The following is a 15371-nucleotide window of genomic DNA, read 5'->3' as shown; positions in this document are numbered from 1 at the left end:
GTCTTTTCAAATCATTACACACTAAGCCTGAAGGACTCACATTGCTGAGTCCCCTGTGCAATGAATAAAAAATATACCAGCCTCAGTCTTATATTCCATAGCTGCAAGTATCATACAATCATATCTTAAATGAAACAACCTTTTTGTTTTAAATTTGAACAGTTTATATTAATTAGATGCACAGATTGATTCCTGATTTTTATTTCACCAACTATTTTTTTGTTCTAAACTACCATTCAATACCCCATGGAATTGATCCAGTATGGAGGATACATACAGCTGCTTTGAACAACCAGCAAAATGAACCTGCTCAGACAAAATGTTCCTGGTTGTAGAATAAAGTCCATCTGATCATTATTTGCACATAACACATGCATGAGCAATAAAAACCAGCTGTTGTCATATGTTTTGCATATTCATATGTGATGTGATACGTGTGATTTACTGAACAGTGGGTGTGCACGGGTTGTTAATGCTGGTGTGCTGCAGGTGGAGCTGACATGGGCTGAATAAGCTGGATAACTCAGCAGGCTTAGCTAGAAGGGGGGAGGATCTGTGTTACCTTTTCATGTTTTGACAACAATCTGCTTTAGGACGCATTCTCAAACTAGCTTCAGGAGTGAAATGTGACACAAATACGTCTAAATAACACCACCAAAAATAGTGACAAGAACTAAACAGTGGTTTTAGCATCTCAGGCACACAGAAACAGAAATATCAGTAACACTCATACATGAATACATCTAGATTTCCAGTAAAATGACAAAAGCTTTTCGACAACATAAAACATTGCATCGCTAGAGCTCATGATCACGATAATAAAACGATTGGCCTTACCTCTGTAGATTTGCAGTGTCGTCTCTTACTGCCAGCCTCCTGTTTCCAGCGAGTCCTAAAAAAAAAAGTCAGAACTATTCGATTTATAAACTATATTTTGTTTAAGCTGGTCTTCGCGGTGCTTCAAGGTCGCAACTGAGTGCTTATTGTGTGGCACACTTTTTCGCTTCCCTGTGCCACACCACACACGCAGTAGTACACGTTCCTGAGCGTCCCACTGCAAGCTGAGCGCATACGCGATTCCCATTGGCTGCCTGCGCGCCCAAATCCAGCCTATTCACGCCCAGGTCGGCGCGGATTGGCTGGAGGGGGAGGAGCTAGCAGCACGGGGCCCAGCTGTCACGTTGCAGCATGCCTGCTTCACAGCAGACGTAACCGGCGCGATGTTTAAGGCTGTGTAGTGGTCGATGTAAACCTAATATACGCGCGTCACATAAGAACTGCGCTTAAATGTCGGAGCTAAAAAGCGCCAGAACACGTTTCTTAATATCCCAAACTATTGGGTACCATTAGCGCTTTCTTCCTGAAACAGGAAAAGTCATTATAAATCTGGAATATCGCTCATATATTCTGTTATAAATAATACACGGTGGGAAACGTCAGAGAATGCTGATGTTATTTAAATTGATATGAATACTAAAGAGTTTATCCAGCTTTATGCATAACTAATTCAATGAATACAGTTGTTTAATTAGGTTGAAAGGTCAGATTGTGGTACTTTCAACCCGACGACCGCTTTTTGCTACTCCTGTTAGACGTGTTCAGACTGTCATATCGAAATATTACGGTAAGCTTTGAATAGCCTGTGCATCCACAGTTCCTCGTGCCTCAGTGGCACGTATGTAGTGACGTCACGACTAGGCCAAAGTCACGCGGACGGCGGAGTGCTGAGGTGCTCATGCGCACTGGCGAACTTGGTGAACTCCTGTGTGTCTGAACGGTACTTGCAGCTTATTTATGATCATGAGTAAACTCTTCAATTATACATATTTAATTTAGATCGTATAATCACAGCGCACAGGGGCGTATTACAGTGAGTCAATTCACATTATTAATGTGATAGTAAATTGTAAAGCTCGAGTCTGAACGTTTGAAAATAAATCTAATTAGCGTTACAACACTGCCGTCTGCTGGTCTGGTCGTGCAACTTCATCATTTTGGGTTTGTTTTTAATGGACGTAGGTCTGAGGAAATGTGTATTGACACTTGATCAGTGCTTTTATTTCCGCTCATAGCAATACAAGCCCATATTCAGATATTCACCCTTCTTACAAACGAGTTGTATCTATTTATTTCATGCTCAATTACTCTCTAACTGAGAATGGACAGAATAAACTTAATCTTTCTGATCTATAGCTTATATCTAAACATAGTTACACTTCATATTTCATGTTTTCCTCTTAATCTCACATAATGGAGGGCCATGGACTGTTACAAGTCTTTGTGTTTCTGCACCTCTCCTCTCACTCCTGTTCACATCCGGATCTTTTTTCAGCAGCTCTGCGGCTAGCTCTGGCCTGCCGATGTGAGTCAGACATTGGGCAAGCAAAGGACATTTTGGTGTGAGGGAAGGAAGGGACTCTCTCCATGTGGTTAGGATGTGGAAAATCTGCAATGCAAGGCTGTTTGGAGCTCGGAGTTTTGCCAGCTGGACAGATGAACGGCGCAGTCGAAGGCACGTGACCAGCAGGGATGCATCTTCTTCGGACAGCTTGTTACAGAGCCAGGCTAGCAGCTCGTCACAGAGGGGTTCTGGCAGAAGAAAAGGTTAAGGAGGGTAAATAAAAATTCACAGAGAGGGTGGATTTGAATATTTCTACTCACCTGCCTGATCATGCCGCAATAATTTTGCACTGATTGGTCGAGACAGAGATTTCACAGTCTGAAAAATAAGACAATAGCAAATTCTTGTTATAACATGTTCTTTGGGATCTCTCTGAGCTAGAGTGAAATTATCTTGGTATCTTACAATCAGCTCAAAAAAAAAAAAAAAGGTAGAAGCAGCACACTAGATTAATTCAAATAAATCACAAGAGCTTTGGATATGGCTTTATGGAAGTAAAAATGATTTGAACATGTTGTAAGCATTGCAGGTTTATCTGGACCTAAGCTTTGTTTGTATTATTTCACCTTTGGAAGTGTGAGTGACAGCTTACAGACCGGTTGTCCTAAGCAATAATCTTCTGATACAACTGCTTTGTCTTCTCTCCATACCAGCTGATCTTTAGGGATTTGGAAAAGTAGAGCCATGCCTTTGTAATGAGGTGAGCTGTAGTTTCCAAATGGGTCCAGTTCCTTCAGCTGCAAACAGAGCCAATTCCTCCTCTGATTGTGAAATGTGAGTGTGTGAGTCTCTGTGCACTGGTCACCTGTACAAACATGTATATGCTCACATAAACCCAAACAAGAACCTAAATTGTACTGTATGTGCACTTCATACTAATGTTACATTACCCTGAGGGGCTTGGAAAATGCTTTGTCATTAAGTGTGTTTACATGTTCAAAGTAATCAGAAATAAAATAAACTTTTGCCAACAATTATTCAGTAATCATCCATCCATTTTCCATACCACTTATCCTACACATGGTCACCTATCCCAGGGAACTCAGGGCACAAGGCAGGGGACACTCTGGACAGGGTGCCAATCCATTCCAGGGTAAAATCACACACTATGGACGATTTGGCAGTGCCAATTGCCATCCAACTCGTGTCTTTGGAATGGAGGAGGAAACTGGAGAACTCAGAGGAAATCCCTGAACCACAGGGAGAAAATGCAAACTCTGCGCATAGTGGAGGGGCAGGATTCGAACCCTTAACCCCAGAGGTGCAAGCCAAACGTGTTAACCACTAACGGACAGCCTAACGAGCAGTGTGAGCATGGGCAGCTTGCAGCGAGTGACACAGCTAACATGGCTAGTGAAACAAACATGTCCGGAGGAGACTAATCCAAGGGATATGTACTCAGGTAAGGGGCGTGCCCTTACCTGGCATTGGACACATGCTCCTGTCTGTCACAGCCAGACTTGGTGCAATTGGATGCTTCTACAGAGGTCAGGTACGGATGTCCTTCTCATAGGTGGATCTCGAACATGAGGTGATGAAGGAGAACTATATGTTTTCTGACACTGGAAATTCTTCAGGATGGAGGGTCTTGTGGTTTCTTTGTAACGTAACAATCTGCATTTTGTTTGTCTAATTAACTTCAAGTGAGAGAAAATTCTAAGTGAACAGAGGCCTGTGAGGAGACACCTGTTTATAGCTGTATTATGTAAGAGTTAACAGGAACTAATTTGTTTCATGGTCATTCCACAACATTAAACATAACTATACAGTTGTGCTCATAACTTTTCATACCCCTTGCAGAATCTGCTAAATGTTAATACTAATGCATAATGTTTTTTTATTTAGTACTGCCCTGAATAAGCTATTTCACATAACACATGTTTACATGTAGTCCACAAGACACAATAATAACCGAATTTACACAAATGAACCCATTCAAAAGTTTACATACTCTTGATTTTAATATTGTGTTTTGTTACTTGGATGATCCATGACTGTGTTTATGTTTTGTGATAGTTGTTCATGAGTCCCTTGTTTGGCCTGAGCAGTTACACTGCCCACTGTTCTTCAGAAAAATCCTCCAGGTCCTGCACATTCTTTGCTTTTCCATCATTTGCATATTTGACCCCTTTCCAACAGTGGCTATATAATGTTGAGATCCATCTTTTCACACTGAGGACGACTGAGGGACTCGTACACAACTATTACAAAAGGTGCAAACATTCACTGATGCTCAAGAAGGCAACACGATACATTAAGAGCCAGGGGGGTATAAACTTTTGAACAGGATGATCTTTGTAAATTGTTATTATTTTGTTTAAAGCTCTTATTTTTTTCATTCAGAAGCTACATGTTTACATTTTAGACAAAATAATAACAATATGTGGATAAAAAGTATGATGTGTCATTGTTTAATAGATAAAAATTGTATTTGTTGGCAAACACTTTGGGTCATGCTGTTTATGGAAAATAGACAATTTTGGGATGGTAACACCACTACACGTTATGTCTGACCCCATCACAATGACCCGCTGTTGATTATTCATCTATAACAGCACGGTTTTATTTATTTAGTCCTATTTATTAGACATCTTTTGTGAAAGTAGAGGTGTAATTCAGTAGTTTATCTAGAACAATGAAGGAAGTTCTGGGAAAGCTGATTGATAAGGGCATAACATGTAAAGTGAGCACAGTCAGCACTGTCCCATACAGCTCCAACACAAGACCTGATCAAACATGACTCTTTAGCTACCTGTGCAGGTAATGTTGCCGCTGAATTTTAGCAGCAGCTGCTCTCCCTCCCTCATCAATATCTCAACAGATTGCTCTGGAGACCCACAGTAAGCCTGGGCATGGAGCTCAGCCAGTCCCCAGCTCAGATCTCTACTGGGCAGGACAGCCAGAACCACACTGCTGGGGTCATTCTGTCTTTTGTGGATGGCTATGGATACTGTACAGGTCCTCACTGACTCCTGCAGCTCCTCAGCAAAAAACAGCAAGCAAGAAGGTCTTACAGAAGATAGAAGACGAAGGACTATCAGCCTGGAGAAAAGAAGAATATTCCATCAGCACAAACATATACAGGAAACAGAGAAGCTGTCAGTAAAAATGTTGAGTAGGTACCGCTCATAGTTCTCCAAGACCTCAAAAGAAACAAGGTCGTTCTGCAAGTTCCTCACAGTGGCTTTATCCAGAACATTCCAGTGATTATCTTTCCAGCCCAGAACAACCAGCTGCTCTTTAGTCAGCTTTTTCGAAGACTTCACTGAAGCACTTAAAACCCTTATTTGTAAATAAAGTACACATAATACAGAACTGTAGGGTTTATAAAAAAAAATTGCAGTCATAACTATAAAACAAATCATATTTATGAAAGATTCCTTATGCTATAATTATCTAACAAAATTCAATATGTTTGAGTTTCTACTTTCTTATACCACTTTATCTTATTGAAAATAAAATATTGCTTTACAGCCAAACAAAGAAAGAGGCACTAGATGCCTCTACCTGACCCGATGGTATGAGATGTTGTCAGGCATAAGAGCTGTGCTATCAGAGTAAGTGCAGGTCTTCTCCTCTCCTGTCTTCACCTTTTTAGGTTTAGGAGGACAGGGCAGCGTTAGGGTCAAAGGTCGTAGAGGGCTTACAGTCAAAGGGTGATTCAGATAGAGTAGAGGGCTAGTAGTGAGGATGAAGTAGCAGGAATCATTTCTGCACTTCAGTGAAGACAAGAGCAGAGCATCTACAGGCTGCACCTTAGGAGTATAAAGGGGGAAAAAACAGGCTTTTTAAAAAAAACTGATCTATTATTAGAGACAATGAACAGCTAATGTTGTAGAGAACAGAGCCATGTGAAGCCAATAGACTGCCATTCGGGTATTCCTAGCGTGCATTACGATGACTGGATATCTATGGACAATATGTAATGAGAATGCTAACAAATCAAATGTTGTGTATTTCACTGCTTTACAGGATACAAGAACAACTGCCTTTAACTTGTGCATTTATTGTCTAGTGTTGTTCAAGCTATGTTGGCTGACTAGCCGAGTTTTCTAGAGAATAGAGAATATCTAGTCAATATTCTCTCCAAACATTAGCTAGCTACATTAGTGTACATAGTCTATTTTTATTTAAATTCAGTTAAGCAAGTAAGGCAACCTGGTTGTACTGGGGGAAAAAATTCAATTATGAAGCTAAGGAAAAAGAGACTATGGTTTATGGACTTTGCATTTTTCTCAAAAAGCATTCTATGAATATCAATAAGGTATTGTCTGAAGGAAATGAAAAATACATTTGGTTCTTACATATAAATTGAAAGACCTAATAAGATTCCCTGCTATAGGCTGATGCCCATATATTCCTGCTTCACTTATGAAGATGAATGAATGAATAACCCTCAATTGGCTATCTAGGTCTCTAATATGTACAGTATGCATGGAAGTAGCAATGTATGACTATCTCTATGAATGACAAATCTATAGATCTATAAATAAATTAGAAATTTAAATGCTATGGAAAAAGATTAGCCCATGACTGTGAGAGTACCATTGCTTGGGCAACCACCGGTGTGATGAAAGATCCAGGTGGATAGTCTAGACATATCCTGGAGTCCACACTCATTTTGAGACACAGACCTCTCTTTGGGATTGTGAATGTCTCCCTCTGCAAACGGGATAAGACCACGAATACACCAAGAGTGTACACCCTCACCACTGCGAATGTACCCTGAGAGAAAACACAGACCTAATGTTCCAACCACGAAACACATCCATTGATGTAAATCGATGTTGATGACATGATTTTGATTAACTGAACAATGCAATTTGCTTTCACAGACCCTGCAGCCTCCATAGATGCCCTCAGTGGCTGCCGGAGTGACATAACTGATCCTCTGCTCTTGGTCCACCACTTTCACCACAACCTCACGGTAATTCAGGTGGTAACACGCCCGAAAAGGTACAGCTACAGAAAGCGGGAAGGGACACTTCATGTTGCTGAAGTTTTCAAGTCTGAGAACGCTGCTGACCAGCTCCTCTGACCCTGACACCATGAGAGAGCTGAGGCTGTCCACTGCCTTACATGTGATGACCTTTGTGACTTCCAGGGGGGCAGTTATATAGCACAGGACTTTGGAGGAAGATCTTGCTGAATCTGTTAAACTGTGAGAAAAAGGGGTTTTCTTAGTGTTTTAGCCAGATTTACTTCAGAACACGTATTTAAAATGTTGCATGTGCAAATGATCAGATCTGCCAAGTAAAATATAAAAACATGAACGAATGAGATGAAAATCGTCCTGGGAAGTCTGCTAAGCACACTGCACATTACATATAAAGTTTTATTAGGTTAACTACCATATAGAGGCACTTTGTAGGTATATAGTTACTGACTGCAGCAGTGTCCGGATTAACACATGGGTTAGATGGGACTGAAGACCCAGGACCTGAACTCGCAAGGGATCTATTGGTTGGCTGGGGAAAGTTGAGGGCGGGAAATTAATTTTGCCTGATTTTAATGACAAATGATCAAGCATCTGTTCAAATGTCTAACTTTGTCATTGAGGAAATATATGATTAGTGAAATTGCCTGCGTGACACAGGGGTGCACTGCATAGCATTGCTGCCTCACAGATCCAGGGTCCTCAGTTTGAACCTAAGCCTGGGGTACTGTCTGTGTGGAGTTTCACATGTTCTACCAGTGTCCGTGTAGCTTTCCTTCAAGTTCTCTGGTTTCCTCCCACCTACCTCCCAAAACATGCCAGTAGGCGAACTGGCTACACTAAATTGCCTCTATGTGCATGTTGCCCAGTTTTGGAAGTATATCTGGGGAACGTCAAACTCTCTCACTTTGCACTCAATATTTCTGGGATAGGCTCTTCGATGTTGTTACTAATGTGGATTAATACTGCATTTAGGTGCTCATTGGAGGATTCTACATACCAAAAGGTTGACTAATAACTTCAATCCTACGAAAAGAGATACACATCCTGCTTTTTCTTTGATTTATTAAAAACAAATATAAGCACTTCTTGCAACTGAAATGCATGATTATATTTATTATTTTCCCATTTGGACTTCATTAACTATTACCATTTACTACAGTGTGAACAAAACCTAACAAAATACTTATTTCTGTCCTTATTTTATGAGACACTTATGTGGAACAACTGTGGAAATTTTTTTTGAAAAATGTTATCTCTTAAAATGCACAGTTAAGACTTTTACTGCTGGGAAAGTGAAAAGTTGATTTATATGTCTCATCTCATGAACTCATGTGCCATCCAGAATCCCAAGAGTCTTACACTAATGGGTATTCAAGTAGGAAAATTGCAAGGTAGACATGTCTGAATTTGGTAACCAATGGAAACTATGGAAAATCTATAGAAATCTCTCAAGCTGATGTCTCCAGCTTGGCACACTTGTACAGGGAAAATACTAAAAGATAACTTACCCTACTGTAATACACTTGTCTGTCCAGCTTGTATGTTCTTCCATAACCACTGTGCCAACCATCTCTGAATTTTTGTCTCTTTCATCCTCCTGTACTGGTTCTTTCTTCACCTCTCCAACATCCTCTCCAAGACATCCATGGCCATCATTTCTTGGGCTCTTCAGGACTTCGCACAGAATCCTGTCCTCTTCTTGTGTTACAAGGTCAATTGGGCTTTTATTAAGCAGTTCATATGGTCTAGTCTTTCTCTCAAACGCACGACAGGTCTCTGCTTGGGTATTCGGGTTGCTTTGAAGGGCACATTTCTGAATGTCTGAAAGGGGTGAAACATAGGAGGTGTATTCTGGGTCAGTGTTTGTGTTTTGAGCACCACATTGCTCTTTAGAAGATATCTGTGGAAGGAATAGTCTGTCCTTTGAATGAATCATGAGATCCTGAATCATGAAATCGTCCATTGTTGTCTCAGCTTCTGTACTTTGCAGTTTTGCTCCAGAGATGATGGTGATCGCTCTGTCAAATTTACTTGTGATCAAAACCAGTGTATTCTCGATGCTGTGCACATCTCCCAAAACACTTTGAAAGAGATCATTGATATAGACGTGTTTGTGAAAATTACCTTCTTTGGAGGCTCCTGCAGGGAAATCCATCACAAAAATCTTTTATGTTGCCATGCGACTGAGTACAAATAAACAAAATAAAAGTACATGCAAGAAAGAAAAGACAAGAATGACTTTCTCTCACCAACATAACTTACCCAGTTGTTTTGCTTGAGTCTCTGTCTTTGGGAGCATGTGCCCATGATTTGCGTGCCTGTCTCGCTCCATGAATGTGCGTACTGTTGTGCTTAGTGCTTCTCTCAGGGAGCCTACTCTGTGTGTGTGTAACTCACTCCACGCTTTAAAAAGATGGAGAACTTTCTTAACGGCCCTTGCTGAATGTCCTTGCCCAAGAGGATGCCCAGAAGCTTGGATAAACTCTGATCCAGGTGCCTCTGTGCTGCTGTTTCTCTCTGAATGTAGTAGTTCTTGTAGTCTCTGGATTGTAGCTTGCAGCAAGGTCATAATTTTGTCCTCAGGACATGATCCAAAATGAAGATTTGCCCCCAGCATTGTGGATCAGACAACTGGTTCCTGTCAAAGTCTACTTTCAGAAATCCCACTTACTGCCTGCGATTCTGTTTTTACCTTTCCCTTTTCTGTCTTTGTCTCTTCTCTCAGATTTGGCAGTATTTACAGTTTTAGTGTAGTAAAAATGGGTGGCCATGGCAATAAGAGGGTGTGCCTGAAGACAAAGAGGGCCCTTAGCAACAGAGGACCCTAAAAAAGAGTAATGTGTGTGTCTTAGAATGGCCTCTGCTCTGACAGACTGCACATTAAAGTCCTTTTTAGCCTTCAGACATTCACTCCTCCTTCTCTCTCTCTCTCTCTCTCTCTCTCTCTCTCACATTCTGTCTGTTGCTTTTTCTTTGTCTGCATCAACATTTTCATAGAAATACAAATGACACCAATATAAACAGGTAGGAGCATACATATATTTAAAAAATAGAATGAAAAATATGTGTTCACATTAACTTTATGCCTTCTCTCTCTCTCTCTCTCTCTCTCTCTCTCTCTCTCTCTCTCTCTCTCTCTCTCAGCTCTGATGCTCTCAGATGCTCTGTCCAAATGTACTGAACAAAATCACCCACAGCTTCTGCAGCCTGAGAGCCAATTACTTTGGGAATGAGCTACCACAGTAATCTATTAAAGCTCAACTGCAGATAATGGCGGAAATGTGTAACCTCACATTTCATAAGCTGAGAGCTGTTCAGTGAATATTTCATAAGCACAGAGAAAATCAGCATGCTAACGTTTCAACATGTTGAGTAAAGGCCCATGAGCTTACAGAAAATTTGTTAGCTTATTATATCATTTTACAGGGTCTGCTAACAGAGAACTGCCATGATTGCCATGGTTGAAGCTGGGTGATTTAAGGTATGTTTCCATGCCTACAACACACACACACTGCATGTGGATATAAAAATGTTAACATGACATTAATACTATAGTTTTGACAATTGTGTCCTACTGTAAATCCTTTTACTAAAGTACTCTCACACTGTAACAATCAATAGTCTGTGGTACAAAAATTTTAAACCCTATCCCTTCCATAACAACACTGCTGAAGCTTAAATAAGGCTTAAATAAGATCTCAGCATGTGGCCATTTCCCAAAACTGACAAGTCAGTTAAAAACTAAATTTTGGATGTGAAGAATTCAAGGAAAGCTTCAGCTTGTTATATGGTGCTATTACTTTTGTCCTAGTTAATTATCCACCCTTATTTGTCTTAATTTACAGATTTCTTTTTGGATTGCTTTGTTTCAAATCATTAATTTGAAATGAATAAGTTTCATAAAACTTTCATTACATCGGTGTTTCAATAAATCTGTGTAAACTTAATCCATACATATAGTGACTCGTGCCAATTATACGCTTTGAAGCCTATCAGTGGAGGATTAATGAGTGCACAGAAACTCAGGAGCCTAGGTAGGATTCGAAGGTTTTTATGAACTAACTGGATGTTCATTATACATTTGTTGTGCAAGCATGCTCCTGTGAACAATTTACAAATAACTTCGTTCATTTCCAATTTGATAAATAAGGCCCATTCTATATATATGTAAATGAGTGTGACAAACCAGGTTGACAAAGCATCTAGTGTTGCTAATGGGCTAACACTGGAAACTTTAAACTGGGTTCTATGCAACTAGAAGCTTTCATTATGTCAAGACAAGGATTTTAGAAATCAGAAGCCAAAATGCAAATGAATGACCTAATATTTAAAGTGTATTAGAGGCTAGTCGTAGAGTTTTAATAAGTTTTTTGAGTTTAGTGTCAATCTCCTCAACCACCACTAGTGTGTAACATCCACCTGGATGATGTGATGGCAGCCATAGTGCGCCAGAACGCCCACCACACACCAACTTTTAGTGGAGAGGAGAGAGTGATGTACCCAATTCAGAGATGGGGATTAGTAGGGAGCCATGATAGAAGGTGCCAATGGGGAAATTGTGTCAGGACACCAGGGTTATACCCCTACTCTTTTACGATAAGTGTCCTGGGATTTTTAATGACCACAGAGAGTCAGGACCTCGGTTTAAAGTCTCATCCGAAAGACAGTGCTGTTTCTACAGCATAGTGTCCCCTTCACTATACAGGGGCATTAGGCCCCACACAGCCCACAGGGTGTGCGCCCCCTACTGGCCTCACTAATACCACTTCCAGCAGCAACCTTAGTTTTCCACTGGAGGTCTCCCATCCAGGTACTGGCCAGGTTAAACCCTGCTTAGCTTCAGTGGGAAACCAGGTGAGATCTGCAGGGAGATATGGCTCTGAATTGAGAGGTAGGGGAGGAAGAAAAAAAAAATAAAAAAAATAAAAAAATCACATAACGTTGTAAATGGCGCCCTCGTGTGGTCATCATGTGACACTACAAACAAAGGAGGACAAAATTCTAACAGGACTGGGAAAAATACAATTTTATTTAAAAACGGGCTAAATGTATGGATTTGTAGTTTCTATAAATGTGTGGAATTGTAAAAACTCCCGGATGCAACAACAACAAAAGAGTTGTTAATGTTATTTGTGGTCGGCTCGGCTGCTGTAGTATGCATACCCCGAGGGGTTAAATCTTTAACACACACACACACACACACACACACACATTTACTTTGGAGGCCTGTGAACCGAACACGAAATAATTATACACACTTTACCGACGAAGCGCAGTTGTAATTTATTATTATTATTATTATTTTTTTTTTTTAGCCTTTTCATGACCTGTCCTGTGGATATGAATGCAGTGAAGTCCTCAAGCTCAGGTACAGCCGCGTTTATGGGCGGTTTATAACGCGGGGAGAAGGCGTAACGGATGAATGCTCTAACTTCCACACTACAATACTACAGGGCAGCACGCCCACATGAGCTTGGTGGCTAAACAGAAAAAGAAAGTGGCAAGAAACTGTTATTAAAACCCCCGAAAGCGAACTTAGTCAAGCTGTAAAGTGGATTTAGTCTGAAACGGCATCCATTTGAGGTGAGTAACGCAAACAAGTGATGAAACGCTTTCTAAACAGCTGGCAGGGAAGACTTGTAGTTTCTCGGATTCATTTAGTGCTTTACCTGCTTTCCCTTTAAGCACAGAGCGTTCCTTCAGCAAACATTTGCTGAACTTTAGCTCACCTGTTGAGTGTCTTCATTAAGAAGACTCAATGCCGCGTTATGTGAGCAAGAGAAAGGCTTTGGCTCTGTTACAGTGTTACATTGACTTCCACACTTGCATGAAATGTAAGTTAATGCTTAGTATGAAGTAGATATACAAGGCAGATGAAGTATGCTGAGTAGCTGGACTTTGCTCCAGGGCTGTACATAAAGAATAAGATGCCAGGTGTGTATGAGTCAGAACACCTCCTCATTCTTCTGCTTTCTTGTTTTTATTATGCACATCACAGTCCATACTTACAGCTTGAAAGGAAATACTTTCTGCACAATACAATCTCATTTTGTTGTTGTTGTTGTTGTTGTTGTTGAAATGAAGACTCAGATAAAGAGTACTGAACTGTACAATTCCTTGTAATTGGGGTCCTCCTCCTATCTTTTTGTTTTTGTTTGTTTGTTTGTTTACCGTAAATATGTATCTTTCACAAGTGTGGATGTAGTGTAGATTTTAAAATGTCCCATGGGTAGAGCTAAAGTAAAGTACGCTATATGTACATGCTACCTTTCTGTGTAATGGAGAACATTTTTCTGAGAGTGCACGTTTTCATAGCAACATACAGATGTTGCTTTTATTATACTTGAGTTGACTGATAATTAGAGCTGGGCAGTATGATAAAAAAAAAAAGTAAGTATAACAATAGTCGAGGACATTTCTATGACATATGCACATTTATATGCACAATGCATATCACGGTATATAATTTAGCTAACAAACTGTCTGCAAAACAGTAGTAAAATTAACCAAAAAGCCATTAAACTGAGTTGGTGGTACTTTTCTTTAATGCCTGCCAAAACAAAGAAGATTAAATGGGGAAAAAAAATGAACGGCATCCATTCAGTGCCATTTAATTTGTAATGATTTAAAAAACGTAAAAATACCATAATCACCATACCAATGGTATCTCAGAAAGGTGTTTATCGTGTTTATATCGGTATTATATCGATGTATATATCGCCCAGCCCTACTGATAATGTGGGTATGAAATATCATATGAATGTCGAGTCATGATAAATAACAAATCTAAACTCGTCTAAGAACTAGACCAGACTAGATACGATTCTGTTAGATAAATACTGTTTGTATGCTAAAACCAATTGGTGAACATGTTCAAAGTAGTGTCCATAACACGCACAATAAGCAGAGGCCTGGTGTGGTGTAGTTACGGTAGTGAAGCCTTGCAATTGTATAAGAACTTTATGAATCTGAAACCAATCCTGATAGTTGCAAAATGAAGGATGCAGTGTGCAAGCCACAGTAATAGGTTGGCTATTTTTTTTTGTTTTGCATCTTACTTTAGAAGTGCGTATGGTGCTGAGGCACGGTGTTTTGCCCGAAGGTTCCATGCTTTAAACTGAGTGCGTAACTTCAGGGCATGTTAAAGCATGCTCACGTTGTGAGCAGAGAGAAACATTTTTTTGTTTGCAGTAAAGGAGTATCAGTGTTCTGCGGTAGTCAGCTTTTGCCTTCCATTATTCTGAATAAAGCTCTGAAAGAGAATAGTGTATACACCTAGAATATTTTTACACCGTCGCCATACTGTGATTCCCAACTTTATGGGATATTTGCAGTCATAAAAGCAGCAAAACAGCCTGTGTTTTAGTCTTGGTCATCTTCAATACCAGAAGTACATAAATAATTTGCAGTTTTGCACAAAATGTCTCAAAACTGAGAGAGATTTTTTTCAGGCGAACCTTTAAAGGGATAGTTCATGCAAAAATGAAAATCCTGTCATCACTCACTCACCCTCATGTCATTCCAAACCCTAAGACTTTTTTGTTTATCTTTGGAACACATTTTTAATGAAACCTGGGAAATTTTTACAGTCCAAGCCTACGCAGGGTTGTGCAGGAAGTAATTCTGGAATTACTGATGACTTGTTTCAGGCTGTTAGGAATCGGTTCTTTCTTTTGGGAGACAATAACTCCATTTGTCATGCACTTGGATCTTTGAAACTTTGCAGACCTTTTACATACACAAACAGCTCTGTAATACTACATGAAAGGTAATATCCGAAAAAAAGCATAATAGGAGCACTTTAAGACTTTATTCACAAAATATCTTCACATCCGCATAGATCTCTGACGCGCGTTCATGAGAGAACGACGGGTCCCGATGTATAGACGACCCGGAAGTGCTGCACTTTTTTGTCTGCCATCACGTCAACACAACACGGAAGTGAAGATATTTTATGAATAAAGACTTAATTTTTAGTTTTTTGCACACACAAAGCATGCATATCATTTCATATAATCGGGATTAAACCAC

General features: G+C 40.0%; 3 protein-coding genes across 4 annotated transcripts in view; 1 reads left to right on the top strand and 2 right to left on the bottom strand.

Moving 5' to 3' along the window:
- Positions 1-1053, bottom strand: part of per1b (period circadian clock 1b) — a 28581-nt gene extending 27528 nt beyond the window's left edge. Inside the window, exon 1 of the mRNA XM_053681396.1 lies at positions 838-1053. The gene's annotated coding sequence lies outside the window, so the exon portion shown is untranslated. The remainder of the gene's footprint in view (positions 1-837) is intronic.
- Positions 1054-1875: 822 nt separating this feature from the next.
- Positions 1876-10211, bottom strand: dthd1 (death domain containing 1). The gene is made up of 10 exons (XM_053681820.1): positions 9603-10211; positions 8849-9479; positions 7239-7560; positions 6947-7126; positions 5909-6156; positions 5525-5788; positions 5154-5443; positions 2968-3206; positions 2662-2719; positions 1876-2589 (listed from the first exon to the last, which is right to left on the bottom strand). Exons 1-10 carry the CDS (start codon positions 9955-9957, stop codon positions 2225-2227), a joined length of 2952 nt encoding a protein of 983 aa, XP_053537795.1. The 5' UTR covers positions 9958-10211; the 3' UTR covers positions 1876-2224.
- Positions 10212-12587: 2376 nt separating this feature from the next.
- arap2 (ArfGAP with RhoGAP domain, ankyrin repeat and PH domain 2) overlaps positions 12588-15371 on the top strand; it is an 88249-nt gene continuing 85465 nt past the window's right edge. Inside the window, exon 1 of one of the 2 annotated variants that reach the window (XM_017472613.3) lies at positions 12588-12923. The gene's annotated coding sequence lies outside the window, so the exon portion shown is untranslated. The remainder of the gene's footprint in view (positions 12924-15371) is intronic. The other variant, XM_017472612.3, reaches the window with a different exon arrangement.

The sequence above is a fragment of the Ictalurus punctatus genome, chromosome 7 (assembly GCF_001660625.3).
Source record: "Ictalurus punctatus breed USDA103 chromosome 7, Coco_2.0, whole genome shotgun sequence".
Lineage (NCBI taxonomy): Eukaryota > Metazoa > Chordata > Actinopteri > Siluriformes > Ictaluridae > Ictalurus > Ictalurus punctatus.
Note: the sequence above shows the minus strand (reverse complement) of the source record. Positions and strands in the feature narration are given on the sequence as shown.